General features: G+C 41.3%; 1 protein-coding gene across 5 annotated transcripts in view; it reads left to right on the forward strand.

Moving 5' to 3' along the window:
- OCLN (occludin) overlaps positions 1 to 18,198 on the forward strand; it is a 63,527-nt gene that overhangs the window by 11,519 nt on the left and 33,810 nt on the right. For all 5 annotated transcript variants that reach the window (XM_054489881.1, XM_063664893.1, XM_054489880.2 and 2 more), the window contains exons 2-4: positions 281 to 397; positions 5,235 to 5,913; positions 9,932 to 10,093. In XM_054489881.1, the coding sequence (XP_054345856.1) occupies positions 348 to 397; positions 5,235 to 5,913; positions 9,932 to 10,093 (891 nt within the window). In that variant the 5' untranslated portion in view covers positions 281 to 347. The remainder of the gene's footprint in view (positions 1 to 280; positions 398 to 5,234; positions 5,914 to 9,931; positions 10,094 to 18,198) is intronic.

An 18,198-nucleotide genomic window follows, 5' to 3' on the forward strand; every position in this document is an offset into this window, starting at 1 on the left:
AAAGTAATACAAAATTATGTATATTTCAAATGTTTATACAAAAAATACAGGAATTAGCTAGGCATGGGGGTGCACATCTGTAGTCCTAGCTACTTGGGAGGCTGAGGTAGGAGGAGTACTTGAGCCTGGGAGATCAAGGCTGCAGTGAGCTGTGATTGGACCACTGCACTCCAGCCTGGGTGACAGGGTGAGACCCTGTCTCGGGGTGGGGGGTGGGGTGAAGAAAAGAAAGAAACTGTGAGCTTAGTAGTAATCCCATAACCCTACATTTGTTGCTTAGATTGGTTTATCTTGGAAGCTCAAGGGCATTGCACATCCTGAAGATCAGCTGACCATTGACATCAGCCATGTCATCCAGGCCTCTTGAAAGTCCACCTCCTTACAGGCCTGATGAATTGTAAGTAAATAATTCTTTAGTTATTCTCTTTTAAAAAGTCTCTATCACATGTAAACAATAAGTATGGTTGAAACTTTAATTTTAAGTGTTTGCTTTTAAAAATAAAATGATACGTGTACTTGTAAATTTAAATTGTATCAAAGGGTCTTCACTGAAAACTGAATTTCTCTCTTAACTTCCAGAGTGACAGTTTGTCTCTGCTAGGACAACTGCTGTCACCTATTGCTAATGTTTGTTTCAAGAGATTGCCACAGTTTATATTTGTATGTTACTTTTTGTTTGTACAAATGATAATGAAGCTTCCATTTAAATGCCTTGTTTAGATGGCCATTGGCAACATATTGTCAGTTTTTAAAAATAACAGCTTTAGGCTGGGTGCGGTGGCTCACGCCTGTAATCCCAGCACTTTGGGAGGCCAAGGCCGGCAGATCACAAGGTCAAGAGATCGAGACCATTCTGGCCAACATGGTGAAATCCCATCTCTACTAAAAATACAAAAATTAGCTGGCTGTGGTGGCGCGCACCTCTAATCCCAGCTACTTGCCTGTAATCCTAGCTACTTGGGAGGCTAAGGCAGGAGATTCACTTGAACCCAGGAGGCGGAGGTTGCAGTGAGCCAAGATCACGCCACTGCACTCCAGCCTAGAGACAGAGCGAGGCTCTGTCTGGAAAAAAAAAAAAAAAAGGCCAGGCCTGGTGGCTCATGCCTGTAATCCCATCACTTTGGGAGGCCGAGGCAGATGGATCACCTGAGGTTGGGAGTTCAAGACCATCCTGACCAACGTGGAGAAACCCCCATCTCTACTAAAAATACAAAATTAGCCGGGCATGGTGGTGCATGCCTGTAATCGCAGCTATTTGGGAGGCTGAGGCAGGAGAATCGCTTGAACCCAGGAGGCAGAGGTTGAGGTGAGCCGAGATCGCGCCATTGCACTCCAGCCTGGGCGACAAGAGCGAAACTCTGTCTCAAAAATAAATAAATAAATAAAAATAACAGCTTTATTGAGATATAATTAACATACTTTACAATTTACCCATTTAGAATGGATAGTTTAATGGTTTTTAGTATATTCACAGAGTTGTATAACCATCACCACAATTAATTTTAGAACATTTCATTACTCTCCAAAGAAACCTACTGATTGGCAGTCACCTCCCAGTTCCATCAGCCCTAAGCAACTATCGGTCTACTTTCTGTCTCTATAGATTTGTCTATTTTGTATATTTTGTATAAATGGAGGAACCATGTAATATGTAGCCTTTTGTAACTGGCTTCTTTCAGTTAGCATAATACTTTCCATACTGTAGGTTTTAAGAGTGATTACTGCCATTATCTAAAACAAGCAATGTTTTGGGCTCCTTGGTCATGTGAAGACTTATCAGTGAATTTTTGAATTCCAAATTTGCTATCAAACATTGATAGGGATTTCCTCCTCTAAGTAGTTTGCAGCTTTAACCCTGATAAGTGTAGTGGAGTATAATATAGGCAAAAACAAACAATTTCTCCTGCTGTTCTGTCACAACACATCTGTGACCTCTGATCACCAGAATTTTTGGGGGTATTTCCCCACCAGCAACCAAGTAATCAGTTCTACAGTGAACAGTAGCTGTGTGTCCTGACACTGTCAGGAGATAGCATCAGATCACAGGTTCAGGGCTCATTCCCACAAGACTGCCCCCACTTCATGTAGCAGCCACAAGCTCAGGTTGTGGCCTGTGTTTCTGACCCACCTATAGTAAATCAGGATTCCCACAGTTCTCTCCTTGGGTTCAATTAATTTGCTAAAGTGGCTCGCAGAACTCAGGGAAACACTACTTACCATTACTGGTTTATTATAAAGGATATTACAAAAGCCAGGTGTGGTGGTGCACGCCTGTAATCCCAGCTACTTGGGAGGCTGAAGCAGGAGGATTGCTTGAGCCCATGAGTTCGAGGCCAGCCTGGGCAACATAGGGAGACCTTGTCTTTTAAGAATGAATGAATGAATGAACAAACAGATGATATTACAGTGGATGCCAACAAACACCAGATGAAGAGGTAGACAGGGCGAGGTATGTGGGAAGCGGCCTTCCCTGGTTGTGCCACCCTCCAGGAACTTGCACATGTTCAGCTGTCTAGAACTTCTGTGAATTCGGTCCGTTTGGGTTTTTATGGAAGCTTTATGACATAGGCATGATTGACTAAATCATTTGCCATTGGTGAGCAGTTTAAGCTTCAGCCCCCCTTTCCTGTCCAGAGGGGTTTGGGGCTGAAAAATTCCAACCCTCTAATTCTAGCTCCCATCCTGAAGCTTCCTAGGGCTGCCAGGAACCTATCATCTCATTAGCATATAAGGGATACTTATCACTTTGGAGAGTCTAAAGATTTTAGAAGCTGTATGCCAGAAAATGGAGATGAAGACCAAATACATATTTCACAATATCATGTGGAGGTTGTGTTCCAGTTCTTTAACCTCCTTACTAGTGCCTAAAACATGGTAGGGACACAAGTTGTTTATGACAATACAGTTTTTAAAACATACTAGAGAATATAGTAATTGAATAGTGCACCACTAATCTGACACTTATTTTGTGTTGCTTTTGTAAATAATGGTGAACTGCAACATACATAAAGAAAAGGACACACAACATATGTAGGAGATCATGAGGAAAGACCAAGCAAACATACATACTCATCACCCAGGTCAAGAAACAGAACACTTCAAAGTCCTTCCCTGTGTCCTCTCCTTTTCTTTGGAGACCACTGTCCTGACATATGATCATTACCTGCTTTTATCATTTTATCACCTTGTATATCCTAAACATTTCAGTTTAGTTTTACCTGTTTTATTTATTTATTTTTGAGAACAGAGTCTCACTCTGTTGCCCAGGCTGGAGTGCAGTGGCGCAATCTTGGCTCACTGCAACCTCCGTTTCCTGGATTCAAGCAATTCTCCTGCCTCAGCCTCCCAAGTAGCTGGGATTACAGGTAACCACCACAATGCACAACCAATTTTTATACTTTTAGTAGGGATGGGGTTTCGCCATGTTGGCCAGGCTGATCTCAAATTCCTGATCTCAGGTGACCTGCCCACCTCCTAAAGTGCTGGGATTATAGGTGTGAACCACCACGCCTGGCCAATTTTACCTGTTTTAAAACTTTATATAAATATAATAATGCTATATGTATTTTTTCATTTTTTTCAGCATTACCTGTAACTGCATGTATTCATAGTTCATCAGTTTTGGCTTCATAGCACTGTAGAAATATAACATGAGCCATGTATGTAATTTTATACTTTCATTAAAAATAAAAGGATAAATTTTTTTTTTTTTTAAGACAGAGTTTCGCTCTTTTTGCCCAGGCTGGAGTGCAATGGCACGGTCTTGGCTCACTGCAACCTCCACCTCCCGGGTTCAAGTGATTCTCCTGCCTCAGCCTCCCAAGTAGCTGGGATTACAGGCGTCCGCCACCATGTCCAGCTAATTTTGTATTTTTTGTAGAGATGGGGTTTCACCAGGTTAGCCAGGCCAGTCTTCAACTCCTGACCTCAGGTGATCCACCCGCCTCGGCCTCCCAGAGTGCTGGGATTACAGGCGTGAGCCACTGTGCCTGGCCAAAAGAAGAAATTAATTTTGATATATTTCACTTAACCTTGTATATCTAAAACATTATTTCATCATGTGATTGATGTAAAAAATGAATGATTCAAGAGATGCTTTACATTCTTTCTTTATATTATGTCTTTGAAATCCACTGTGCATTTTTAAATTTTTTTGCCCTGTCACCCAGGCTGGAGTGCAGTGGGCGTGATCGCAGCTCACTGCAACCTCTGCCTCCTGGGTTCAAGTGATTCTTGATTTTCGTGCCTCAGCCTCCCAAGTAAGTGGGATTACAGGCATGTGTCACCATGCCTGGCTAATTTTTGTATTTTTAGTAGAGATAGGGTTTTACCATGTTTGCCAGGCTGGTCTCAAACTCCTGGCCTCAAGTGATCCGCCCACCGCAGACTCTCCACTGTGCATTTTAACAGCGTATCTCAGTTTGGACTAGCCACATTTCTTTTTTTTTTTTGAGACGGAGTCTTGCTCTGTCACCCAGGGTAGAGTGCAATGGCGCAATCTCGGCTCACTGCAACCTCCACCTCCCGGGTTCAAGCAATTCTCATGCCTCAGCCTCCTGAGTAGCTGGGACTACAGGCATGTGCCACCACGTCTGGCTAATTTTTGTATTTTTAGTAGAGACGGGGTTTCACCATGTTGGCCAGGCTGGTCTCAAACCCCTGACCTCAAGTGATCCACCCGCCTCGGTCTCCCAAAGTGCTGAGATTACAGACATGAGCCACCGTGCCCAGCCGGACTAGATACATTTCAAGTATATGATAGACCCAAGTGGCTAGTGGCTGCCACACTGGACAGTATAGCTATGGAGTATTCCATTGTATGGATATATTACAGTTACCCATTCCACTGTAGGTAATTGGTACAATCACTTTGGAAAACAGTTTGATACTGTCTAGTGAAGTTGAAGATATAAAAATATGTGATCCAGAAATTCTCCTGGGTATATACCCTAGAAAAATAAGTACTTTTCTGTACCAGAATACACATTCAAGGATGTTTATAGTTAAACCGTTTACAATACCACTAAACAGAGATAACCCAGATGTCTGAGCAGAATGGGTTTGTGGCCAGAGGCCAATAATCTTATGTTTTAACAAGTCCTCCAGGTGATTCCTATGCACAGATAAGCTTTAGTTTCATTTACCCAATGGTTTAAATTATTCCAAATAAGTTGTGTTCTTTATGCTTACTACCAAAAAGTGCTAACTTGAAATTATTTTCATGTTCATTTCAGCAAACCGAATCATTATGCACCAAGCAATGACATATATGGTGGAGAGATGCCTGTTCGACCAATGCTCTCTCAGCCAGCATACTCTTTTTACCCAGAAGATGAAATTCTTCACTTCTACAAATGGACCTCTCCTCCAGGAGTGATTCGGATTCTGTCTATGCTCATTATTGTGATGTGCATTGCCATCTTTGCCTGTGTGGCCTCCACGCTTGCCTGGGACAGAGGCTATGGAACTTCCCTTTTAGGAGGTAGTATAGGCTACCCTTATGGAGGAAGTGGCTTTGGTAGCTACGGAAGTGGCTATGGCTATAGCTATGGTTATGGCTATGGCTACGGAGGCTATACAGACCCAAGAGCAGCAAAGGGCTTCATGTTGGCCATGGCTGCCTTTTGTTTTATTGCTGCATTGGTGATCTTTGTTACCAGTGTTATAAGATCTGAAATGTCCAGAACAAGAAGATACTACTTAAGTGTGATAATAGTGAGTGCTATCCTGGGCATCATGGTGTTTATTGCCACAATTGTCTATATAATGGGAGTCAACCCAACTGCTCAGTCTTCTGGATCTCTATATGGTTCACAAATATATGCCCTCTGCAACCAATTTTACACACCTGCAGCTACTGGACTCTACGTGGATCAGTATTTGTATCACTACTGTGTTGTGGATCCCCAGGAGGTAGGAGTGGTGTTTTGGGTTTTTTCTCCATCTCCTTAGCAGAGGCTTTCAACTTGGGATATGTAATAGAATCACTCTGGAAACTCTTAAAAAATATTGATGACAAGGCTCCACTTCTAATTAAATCTGGGAGAGGGGCTGAGTGTCATTAAGATATAATCAACATACCGTGTAATTTGGTTACCTAAATAACAGTTCAGTGGTTTTTAATATATTCACAGAATTGTGCCACCGTCACCACAATCAATTTTAGAACATTTTCACTATCCTAAAAAGAAACTTGTACCCGTTAGTAGTTACTCCTCATTTCCCTAACCGTTCTTAGCCCTAGACAACCACTAATCCTACGTCTATAAATTTGTCTGTTCTCTAGGTATTTCGTATAAATGGAATCACACAATGTGGTCTTTGTGATGGGCTTCTTTTACGTAGCATAATGTTTTTAAGGTTTACCCATGTCATAGCTTGTGCCATTCCCTCATTACTTTTTATTGCTAATATTCCAGTGTGTGGATAAATCACATTTTATTTATCAGTTGATAGACATTTGGGCTGTGTCTACATTGGCTGTTAAGAATCATGCTAGGCTGGGCACGGTGGCTCACGCTTGTAATCCCAGCACTTTGGGAGGCCACGGTGGGCGGATCATGAGGTCAGGAGATCGAGACCATCCTTGCTAATAAGGTGAAACCCCATCTCTACTAAAAATACAAAAAATTAGCCGGGCATGGTAGCAGGCACCTGTACTCCCAGCTACTCGGGAGGCTCAGGCAGGAGAAATGGCGTGAACCCGGGAGGTGGAGCTTGCAGTGAGCCAAGATTGCGCCACTGCACTCCAGCCTGAGCGACAGAGCAAGACTCCATCTCAAAAAAAAAAGAATCATGCTATAGACATTCTTGTATATGTTTTTGTGTGAACCTATGTTTTAATGATTTCTTGAGTTGGGTTATACCTAGGGGTGGAATTGCTGGGTCATATGGTGACTCTTTAATCTTTTGAGGAGCTACCAGAGTTTTTCCAAAGAGTTTGCATCATTTTACATTCACACCAGAAATGTGTGAAAATTCCGATTTCTCCACATCCTCACCAACACTTGTTATTGTCTGTTTGATTTTAGCCATGCTGATGGGAGAAATAGCTATTTAGATTTGTCCTTTTTTTTTTTTTTCTTTTTGAGATAGAGTCTTGCTCTGTCGCCCAGGCTGGAGTGCAGTGGCGTGATCTTTGCTCACTCCACCTCCCGGGTTCACACCATTCTCCTGCCTCAGCCTCCTAAGCAGCTGGGACTACAGGGGCCTGCCACCATGCCCGGCTAATTTTTTTTTTAAATTTTTATTTTTAGTAGAGATGAGGTTTCACCATGTTAGCCAGGATGGTCTTGATCTTCTGACCTCGTGATCCACCTGCCTCGGCCTCCAAAGTGCTGGGATTACAGGCGTGAGCCACTGTGTCCGGCCTAGACTTGCCTATTTTTTAAGGGGGCTATTTTTGTTGTTGTTTTGTTTTTGAGACAGAGTCTCACTCTGTCACCCAGGCTGGGGTGCAGCGGTGCAGTCACAGCTCACTGCAGCCTTGACCTCCTGGGCTCAAGTGACCCTCCTGCCTCAGTGTCCTGAGTAGCTAGGACCACAGGGGCATGCCACCACACCCGGATAATTTTTTGAAAATTTTTTTGTAGAGACAGGGTCTCACTTTGTTGCCCAGTCTGGGCTGGAACTCCTGGGCTCAAGCGATCCTGCTTTGGCCTTCCAAACCGCTGGGATTACAGTCATCTTTTCACTTTCTTGATGGTGTCCTTTGCATAAAAGCTTTTAGTTTTGGGCCGGGCATGGTAGCTTATGCCTGTAATCCCAGCACTTTGGAAGGCCAAGGTGGGTGGATCACCTGAGGTCAGGAGTTCGAGACCAGCCTGGCCAACATGGTGAAACCCTGTCTCTACTAAAAATAGAAAAATTAGCTGGACATGGTGGCGTGTGCCTGTAATCCCAGCTATTCAGGAGGCTGAGGCAGGAGAATCACTTGAACCCAGGAGGTGGAGGTTGCAGTTAGCTGAAATTGTGCCACTGCACTCCAGCCTAGACAACAAGAGCAAAACTCTGTCTCAAGAAAAAAAAAGTTTTTAGTTTTGATGATGTCCAGTTTATTTAATTTTTCTTCTGTTGCTTGTATTTTTGGTGTCATATCTAATGCTTTGCCTAATTCAGGGTCACAAGGATTTACTCCTATGTTTTCTATTTTTTAACTTTTCTATAGTTTCATAATTTTAGCTCTTACAGATAGGTCTGTGATTCATGTTATGTTAATTTTGGGCGTGATGGAAGCAAGGGTTCTGAAAGCTTTCACATGTTTATTTGCAGTTGTCTTAGTGTTACTTGTTGAAAGGACTATTCCTCCACTAAGTTTTCTTCATGTCTTTGTCAAAAATGAATTGATCATAAATGTGGACATTTATTTCTGGGCTCTCAATTCAGTTCCATTAATCATATGTCCTTATGCCAGTACCGTACTGTCTTGATTACTGTAGCTTTGTAGTAAGTTTTGAAATTGTGGAGTGGGAGTTCTCCAACTTTGTTCTTCAAGACTGTTTTGGCTAGATTCTGGATTCCTTGCATTTCCGTATGGATTTTAAGATCAGCATGTCCATTTTGGAAAAAAATGCCAGCTAGGATTTTGAAGCGTTATATTGAATCTGTAGGTCAATTTTGGATGTATTGTCATCTTTACAATTACAAGTCTTCTGATTCATGAACGTAAGATTCTTTTGATTTATGTAGGTCTTGTTAAACTTCTTTTAATAGTGTTTTATAGTTTTCAGAGTGTAAGTTAGTATGTTTAAAAGCTAAGCAAGTGATCCAAATGTGCAGGTTGGGGTTGAGAAACCTACCTTAGTAACCATGAGTCATCCTGATTATATTAATATCTGAAACGTTTCTGAGTTACTAATATTTTTTCCCTTGTTTTTCCTTTTTTCTTACACTAACTCAGGAATTCCCATTCCTGAATGAGTCACTCCTTCGGAGTTAGACCTCTAGTATCTGTCTACCATTATTTAGAAGACTGAAGGTTTTCCCTGCAGATGTAGGTTTTCACAATGCTCGTTGTTGCCGTTTAGACATGTCCATGGTAGATAGGGACTGAGGGTTGGTACTCCTATCCTACCACACCCCTATCCCTTTTAGTTCTCTTACTACTTACTCTTTGAAAAATGATGTCACTGTCAAGACAGCTGGAAGGAGAGCCTCTTGTTCCCATTAGCAGACATCCAGGGCAGAGGCCTGGTACTTCCCTCAACTTCAAGTGCCTCCCAGGCCAATATACCATTTAATATCCTATCACCACTGGGATAACTGTTAAGAGTAGGAAGTTTCTTTGTTATAGGGCCCTTTCTAGTAAGTATGCAAGACTCCTAAAACAGAGAAACTTGCCAGACCAAATCAATCATTAGTCAATTTGCTATTTATAGCTTGATTAGGTCCATGTCTTCATCATTTTTGGTAAGATAGAGATCTGTGGACTGAAATTTACATTCAGTGTAAAAAGGCTTGCCAAGCATGTGTTTTGAACAAGATTACAAGCATGATTGGCTATTTCAAAGCTGTAATACTTTTGAGAATAGCATTTTTCAGGCCCTTTAGAAGTATACCAATGATTGAGTTACTTTATTGGCCATTCTCGTAGGTGCACAAAGCTTGGCCCGTAGGTGCACAAGCTTTGGAACTAGTTTTTTACAGCTCTGAAATGAGGGTGATGATTGATAGTTTCTAACATTGGATGTTTTCTGAGGATTGAATCAAGTAGTATGTACGTGTGTGTACATTTGCTGGCCTTAGCCCAGTTAGTGTGGGTTAGGTTTTATGACATGTCTGAAATGTAACTATTTGCTTCAGTTTTCTATCAGTTAAACCACATGGATTTAGTAGGGCCTTAGGTAGGTAAGAGTTTTAATAATATGTAGAGGGTGAATTGTGATTAAGCAATTAAAATCTAATTATGCCAATATTTTTCACTCCTTTTTAGGCCATTGCCATTGTACTGGGGTTCATGATTATTGTGGCTTTTGCTTTAATAATTTTCTTTGCTGTGAAAACTCGAAGAAAGATGGACAGGTATGACAAGTCCAATATTTTGTGGGACAAGGAACACATTTATGATGAGCAGCCCCCCAATGTCGAGGAGTGGGTAAGTGTTAAAAAATAACTTTAAATATTTTATTAAAGCCCCAAATTTGTGTCTGAATTTTTAGTGCTTTGTTAAGCTTTATTCTTATAATTAATGTTTGTATGTGTTGCAAAAATTGTTGCATTGGTTTTTACTCAGAATTTTAAGAGGGTAGGCTAAGTGGAAATTGTTTTACTAAAAGCTGAAAATCAGATTTCCATTTTCAAGGAGTGGATCTAGGTTTTGAAAAGAAATGGCTTCTAAAAAAATCATGCAGAAAGAACTTGGCCTTTGCAAAACAAAAACTACTTCTTCTCTCTACTCCCTTTTATTTTTCTGCTTATCATTTTGGAGATAAACAGAAACCATTGCCAAGGGTGCTTTCTTGGGTCAAGATTGGCAAGGGTGTTTTTGGAATAGCAGGTGGCAGTCCTTTTAAACTTTTGACATAGATAACAGCATGACAAACCACAGTGACTAGTTCTGAGTTAACATTATGAAATACTTCAGTGAGGCAAAGACAGATTAGAAAAATTTCCTTTTAAAAATGTATACTGTTAATCTTACCAAGCTTCCTGTATGATGTGATTTGCTGAAAGTCTGGAAAGTTCCTCTCTTTAAAAATGCCTCCCAAATGGGTGTTAATAAACTGTCTTTAGAGATGTTTAGAGGCCAGGTGTGGTGGCTCACACTTGGAATCCCAGCACTTAGGGAGACCAAGGTGGGAGGATCACTTGAGTCCAGGAGTTTGAGAACAACCTGGGCAACATAATGGGACCCTGTCTCTACAAAAAATAAAAAAAAATTAGCTGGGCATGATGGTGTATGCCTGTAGTCCTAGCTACTCAGGAGGCTGAGGTGGGAGAATCACTGGAGCATAGGAGGTTGAAGCTGCAGTGAGCTGTGATTCTGCTACTGGCACTCTTGCCTGGATGGCAGAGTGAGACCCTGTCTCGGAAAAAAATAAAAATGAAAAGATGTTTGGAGTGAAACTTTTTCTAAGAAATCCTGTTAGGGTCCTGTTAGAAGCTACCTCAGAAACTGACATCACAGGGTTCTTTGAGCAGATTGATTTATTGTCATGAAGGTATGGCCACTGGTTCCTGGAGGTTTATTTTGGCCACTGGGAGTGGTGTGGGTAGTGATGTGGGGAGTGGGCTGGCTATAGATGGATGCTGGCTGCTGCTGGTCAGGTCTGGGGTAAAGACATTAATATCTTTTTTTTTTTTTTTGAGACAGAGTCTGGCTCTGTCGCTTAGGCTAGAGTACAGTGGTGCAATATTGGCTCACTGCAACCTCTGCCTCCTGGGTTCAAGCGATTCTCCTGCCTCGGCCTCCCGAGTAGCTAGGACTATAGGTGCATACCACCATGACTGACTAATTTTTTTGTATTTTTAGAAGAGATGGGGTTTCACCACGTTGGCCAGGCTGGTCTCGGAACTCCTGACCTCAAGTGATCTGCCTGCCTTGGCCTCCCAAAGTGCTGGGATTATAGGCAAGACATTAATACCTTGAAGGCTTAGCTCTAACATTCTGTAAGTCTGATTTTTAAGGAAATCTAGGAAGACAGATGAAATTTTTTTCTGGTTAATTAAGGAGCAAAAATGAAGCAATCTTAAGAAAGCCAGGAAGGCTGTGGTATGTATTCACCACTGAGATGATAGTTCTTATGTCCCTGCCCTTGACTTGAAGTCCTGTTTTTTTTTCCCTCACTTTAAAGTGTGAAGGTGTTAGGAAGTGTTTTCTTTCGACCTTTACCTCCAGGCAAGGCCACTTGTAGCTGGAACAGGACAGGTATATATTATGAGCTATGAAGTAAATGTTTCGCTGAGAGTTTCTGGGTGTGTTAGTTTTCATTGGCAGTTAGATTTGTTTACTTAAGGTTTCAAGAGGCTTAAAAACAACAAACCCGACTCAAGGGAGACCAGTGCCAGTAATATTAGAGTCCCAGTGAACTTTGGCCTCATCTGATTTTGCTGTCATGAAGGTTTAATCAGTTCTAGTTGCTTTTGATAATTTGGCAAAAGATAGCTATTGTAACTTATGGAGGTGATGATGATTAAGGTGAAAGAACTACTTAGCTTTTAAAAAGGTATTATTTTAATAAAATTCCTCCTTGAACCTCTGGAAATTTGATAGCCTGTGGGTTGTTGCACGTGGACTTCATTGTTTCTCTCTAGTAACAAGTATTTTCATTGTACGTAAAAGAATTATCTGTTGAATAGCAGATGTATGATTTTGCACAAACTAATGTTTTATGTGGTACTTAACCAGAGGCAAATTCCTCATTTCTTTTCCTCTCCCCTACAGTTTTCTGAACTGAAATGCCTCAGAAAGCCTATTTAAAATAAATTATTTGGAGGTGGTTTAACCACAGGTATTTTGCCTTTCTTTCTATTCTCCCGTCACCTGCCCAAGTTCATGTTGCGGAATTCAATACCACGTTCTCATTCTTTCCTTAATTGATGGCAACAGGCAGATGTAGCCTGTTACTCTCATTTCTGCCTGAATTAGTTTCACCCTGGTAATGTGGCGATCGCTGTGGAATTGTGTCATCCTGCATCTAAACTGTTCACAGTGGAGTAGATTAGGGAGTTTTCTTCCTTTTGGTCATGAGAAATTAATATCAAAACAATCCCTACTTAAAATAATGGACGAGAATCTAGAATTAACTACTTGCACTAAAGGAGAATTAAAATTTGGGTTTTATTGATTGCAAAGAGCTGAGACAAGTTACTCCCCATGTAGCTAATAATGGCTGATTGGGGGGAAAAAGAAAAACTCATGTCTGTAATCCCTGTACTTGCGAGGCCAAGGACGATCGCTTGAGTCCAGGAGTTTAAGACCATCTGGGGCAACATGGCAAGACCCTATCTCTACAAAAAATTTAAAAAATTAGCTGGATGTGGGCACAGTTGCCTGTAGTCCCAGCTACTTGGGAAGCTGAGGTGGAAGGATTGCTGGAGCCTGAGGCATGATCTCGCCACTGCACTCCAGCCTGGGTGACAGAGTGAGACCCTGTCTCAAAAAAGCAAAACAAAAAATTAACTACAGTAACAATTAGCTACTCAATATTAGTTTAATCCCTCCCTACGGATTGGGGTCGGTCTAGAATTTTATTATGTTACTAAATCTTACTGATTTCCTTCTTGGATTTTTAGCATTTTCAGGATTATAACATGCCTCCTGCCTCTCAGAGCAGAGGGTAGTCAAAAGCTGTGCCTTCAGTATTTAAAACAGGTTTTATCCCTTTTGTATAATCTGTGAGAAAACTTAAGAGTTTTATAATTCCCTGTCCCTGTTGGCTCAACACAGTGGTTTCTCTGCCCTTCTTAGGGCATTTTTTTTCCCCCTTCCTTTTTCTGGATATCTTGTTGCTTGTAAAATAAACAGCTCATGTTTGCACACTGCTTGGTTTTTAACCTGGTCTTTTATAGTCACTCAGATGGATACCAGTTTGTATTTTAAATGTTTTAAGATTTGTTTAATTAAACTTTGCAGGTCTTTGTTTTGTTCTGCCCTCAAATTTCAGATCTGATTTTTTAAATTAAATACTTTATTTGATTAAGTATGGATGCTTTGGAAAATACAGTGAAGTGCAGTCATTCCTTGGTATACTCAGGTGGTTGGTTCCAGGACCCCCATGTATACCCAAATCTATGCATATTCAAGTCCTGTAGTTGGTGGAACCCATGTGTATGAAAAATTGGCCCTCTGGATACCTGGGTTTTGCATCCCGCCAATACTGTTTTCCATTTATGTTTAGTTGAAAAAAATCCACATATATGTGGACCCATGCAGTTCAAACCTGGTTGTTCAAGGGCCAACTGTGTAAAGTAATTTTTGTTTGTTTTTTGTTTTTGAGACAGTCTCGCTCTGTTGCCAGGCTGGAGTGCAATGGCACGATCTCAGCTCATTGCAGCCTCCCACTCCCAGATTCAAGTGATTCTCCTGCCTCAGCCTCCCGAGTATCTGGGATTACAGGTGCCTGCCACCATGTGCAGCTACTTTTTGTATGTTTAGTAGAGATGGGGTTTCGTCATGTTGGCCAGGCTGGTCTCAAACTTCTGACCTCAGGTGATCCGCCTGCCTTGGCCTCCCGAAGTGCTAGGATTATAGGCGTGAGTCACCATGCCTGGCCTATATAAAGAAAATTATGTCAACTTCAGTTACCACTTTGGGGTACTTTTTTTTTTTTTGAGATGGAATCTTGCTCTGTCACCCAGGCTAGAGCGCAGTGGCACTATCTCGGCTCACTGCAACCTCTGTCTCCTGGGTTCAAGCGATTCTCCTGCCTCAGCCTCCCAAGTAGCTGGGATTACAGGTGCCTGCCACCGTGCCCGGCTAATTTTTGTATTTTTAGTAGAGACGGTGTTTCACCATCTTGGCTAGGCTGGCCTCGAACTTCTGACTGTGTGATTCTCCGGCTCCCAAAGTGCTGGGATTACAGGCATGAGCCACCATGCCCGGCCTGGGGTACTTTCTTTAATCATCTTTTTCCTTTCCTACTTCTTATTCTAAATTGGAAGTATGCTCATACTCCCTTAAATTTTTTTTTTACTTTTGTTATTATTTATTTAGAGACAGGGTGTAGCTCTGTCACCCGTGTTGGAGTGCAGTGGTACAGTCATAGCTCACTGCAGCCTCAAACTGGTTAATATTTGTAAAATACTTAGTATAATACCTTGCACATGGTAAATAATGTAATGTTGTTACTTTTAATAATTTGGTGGGTTTTTTGTTTTTTTGTTTTGAGATGGAGTCTCGCTCTGTCACCCAGGCTGGAGTGCAGTGGCGCAATCTCAGCTCACTACAATCTCCACCTCCTGGATTCTAGTGATTCTCCTGCCTCAGCCTCCTGAGTAGCTGGAATTACAGGCGCACGCCACCACGTCTAGCTAATTTTTGTACTTTTAGTAGAGACGGTTTCACAACGTTGGTTGAACTCCTGACCTCAGGCGATCCACCCGCGTCGGCCTCCCAAAGTGCTGGGATTACAGGCATGAGCCACCCTGCCTAAAATAACACTAAAATTTGGTGTTATTTTAAAACCAAAAATAGGATCATATTGTACACATTGTATGCAGTTTGCTTTTTTAAAAACTTTGTTTTGTGAACATCTTTCCAAGTCTGTCAGCACACAGACCTAATTGCTCTTGGCAGCTGGGTGGTATTTCATAGTATGAGTATACGATGATTCATTCTCCTATTTATGGACATTTTAATTGTGTTCAGTTGTTTATTATTACAGATAACGCTGCAGTGAACATTCTCTCACATGTCTTTATGCACTCTTGCTAGTGTTTGTGTAAGATAAATTTCTAGAACTAGTCATTGAGTGTGCACACTTAAAATTTCACTAGGTTAGCTGGGCACGGTGGCTCGACTCTAGTCCCAGCTACTCAGGAGGATGAGACAGGAGGATCTCTTGAGCTCCAGAGTTTGAGGCTGCAGTGAGCTATGGTTGTGTCACTGTACTCCAGCTTAGGCAATAGAGCAAGACCCTATCTCTTGAAAAAAAGCACTTTACGAGGAATTACCAAGTTGCATTGTTTTTAAAAGCTCTGCAGGTTCTACTAACCCTGATGGTATATGAAATTGCTCAGTTCCCAACATTTTTTTCTGCTCTGGTTATTATCTGTCATTAATTTTTGTTAATCCAGTAAGTAAAAATAAAGTTTCATTTTCAAAATTTGGTGATTAAGCATATGCTTATTTCCTGTTCTTCATCACTTGTTATCTTCATAGCATGGCTTAGTTTTCCGTGATTGTTCGTTCTTTCCTGACTAGAGTTTTTTATATTATGGATATTAATATTTTGTCTTATTGATGATAATTTCTCCCACGTTATTGTAGTCTTTCACCTTTGTCTACAGTGTTTTTTTGTTTGTTTTAAGAAAGAGGGTCTCACTATGTTACCCAGACTCGTTCTGAACTCTTGGCCTCAAGTGATCCTTGTGCCTTGGCCTCCCAAAGTGTTGGGATTGCAGGCATTTGCCACCATGCCCAGACTTCTTATTTTTTTATGTACTTACATTTCCTGTCTGTTTCTTTATGGCTTCTACATATCTTTGTTGCTAGAGAGTTTTACACCCCCTTCAAGGTTTAAATAATACCCTCCTATAGTTTCTTTGGCATTTTAAAGTTTTATTTTTTTTACCCCATGTGTACTAAATGTGTGCAGAGGGTTGAGTTAAACATATGTCAGTCCTTGGTACATTTTAACATCCTTGATTGGTGTAATGTTCCTCTCTTATGTTTCTTGTTTTTATTTTTGCCCAACCTAGACCTTTAAGATCACCAGAAGCTTTAGACCACCAGAAACATGTTTTTTTAAACAGCTTTATTGAGGTACAATTTATATACCATAAATTGTAATCACCCATTAAAAATTTACAGTGATTTTTAGCAAACTTAGAAGTGTCGTGCACTCAATCCAGTTTTTGTGTTTTTGTTTTTTTTTTAACATCCAGGATATACACTGGACCACCCCCCTTGTTTTTTAAGATAAATGTTTCATTTTAGAATAGTTTTATTAATAGATTTACAGAAAAGTTGCAATTATAGTACGATGGATTTCTGTATATCACGGCACTCAGTTTTCCCTTTTATTTATTTTTTTCTTGAGACAAGGTCTCGCTCTGTTGCCCAGGCTGGAGTGCAGTGGCGCAATCATAGCTCACTACAGCCTTGACTGCTGGGCTCAAGCAGTCCTCCCACCTCAGCCTCCCAAGTAGCTGGGACTACAGACACGTGCCACTATGCCTGGCTGACTTTTTTTTTTTTTTTAAAGTAGAGACAGAGTTCGCTGTGTTGCCCAGGTTAGTCTCGAACTCCTGAACTCATGCAGTTTTCCTGCCTTGGCCTCCCAAAGTGCTGGGATTACAGGTGTGAGCCACTACCCACATTGCAGCTAGTTGTCCCTATTGTTAACATCCTACATTAGTATGGTACATTTGTCACCACTAATGGACCAATATTGATATTTACTATTAACCAAATGTCATAACTTTATTCAGATTGAGATGCTTGTTTTTTATTATAGTATGAGATAAACACTAACTTAATTTTGTTCCCAAATGGTCAACTTGAATAATACTGAAATTGTGTTTTCTGAAATTTTACAATGTTTGGTGAAATTTGAGTCTTTTGATTATTCTTCCTTTTTGGAACACATTTTGGCCAGCATAATTGTGTAAAAGGGGGCTATTAAGCCATTTTCTAACAGTATATGATAATATTTTTAGAGAATAGACAAAATTGATGTTGAAGTTAAATTTGGTTTTATATTAACAGAAAACATTTTCATCCACATGCCTGGGGTCACATAAGGGTGACAAAACCAGGATTAGAACCCTAATTGAGCATTTCCGTGCCAATAGATTCTTAGGAAAAACCTTAATGATTACCTTTTTTTTTTTAAATTATTTTTTGAGATGGAGTCTTGCTCTGTCACACAGGAGTGCAGTGGCATGATCTCGGCTCACTGCAACCTCCACCTCCCGGGTTCAAGCGATTCTCCCGCCTCAGCCTCCCGAGTAGCTGGGATTACAGGCATGTGCCACCACACCCGGCTAATTTTTGTATTTTTAGTAGACATGGGGTTTCGCCATGTTCGCCAGGCTGGTCTCAAACTCCTGACCTCAGGTGATCCACCCGCCTCAGCCTCCCAAAGTGCTGGGGTTACAGGTGTAAGCCACCATGCCCGGCCAATGATTACCTTTTTAAAAACTGGATTTTAAGGCTGGGCACAGTGGCTGACACTTGTAATCCCAGCACTTTGGGAGGCCAAGGTGCGTGGATCACTTGAGGTCAGGAGTTTGAGACCATCCTGGCCAACATGGTGAAACCCCGTCTCTACTGAAAATAGAAAAATTAGCTGGGCCTGGTGGCGCATACCTGTAGTCCCAGCTACTCTGGAGGCTGAGGTGGGAAATCACCTGAACCTGGGAGGTGGAGGTTGCAGTGAGCCAAGATGTGCCACTGCACTTCAGGCTGGGTGACAAAGTGAGACTCTGTCTCTAAAAACAAAAACTGGACTTCAGGTGCACAGAAATAGATTAATTCAATTCTTAGTTTATGACATTATCACCTTTAGTCCATGCATAGCATTCCTGGTACATTTA

Source organism: Pongo pygmaeus, chromosome 4 (genome assembly GCF_028885625.2).
Source record: "Pongo pygmaeus isolate AG05252 chromosome 4, NHGRI_mPonPyg2-v2.0_pri, whole genome shotgun sequence".
Taxonomy (NCBI): Eukaryota; Metazoa; Chordata; class Mammalia; order Primates; family Hominidae; genus Pongo; species Pongo pygmaeus.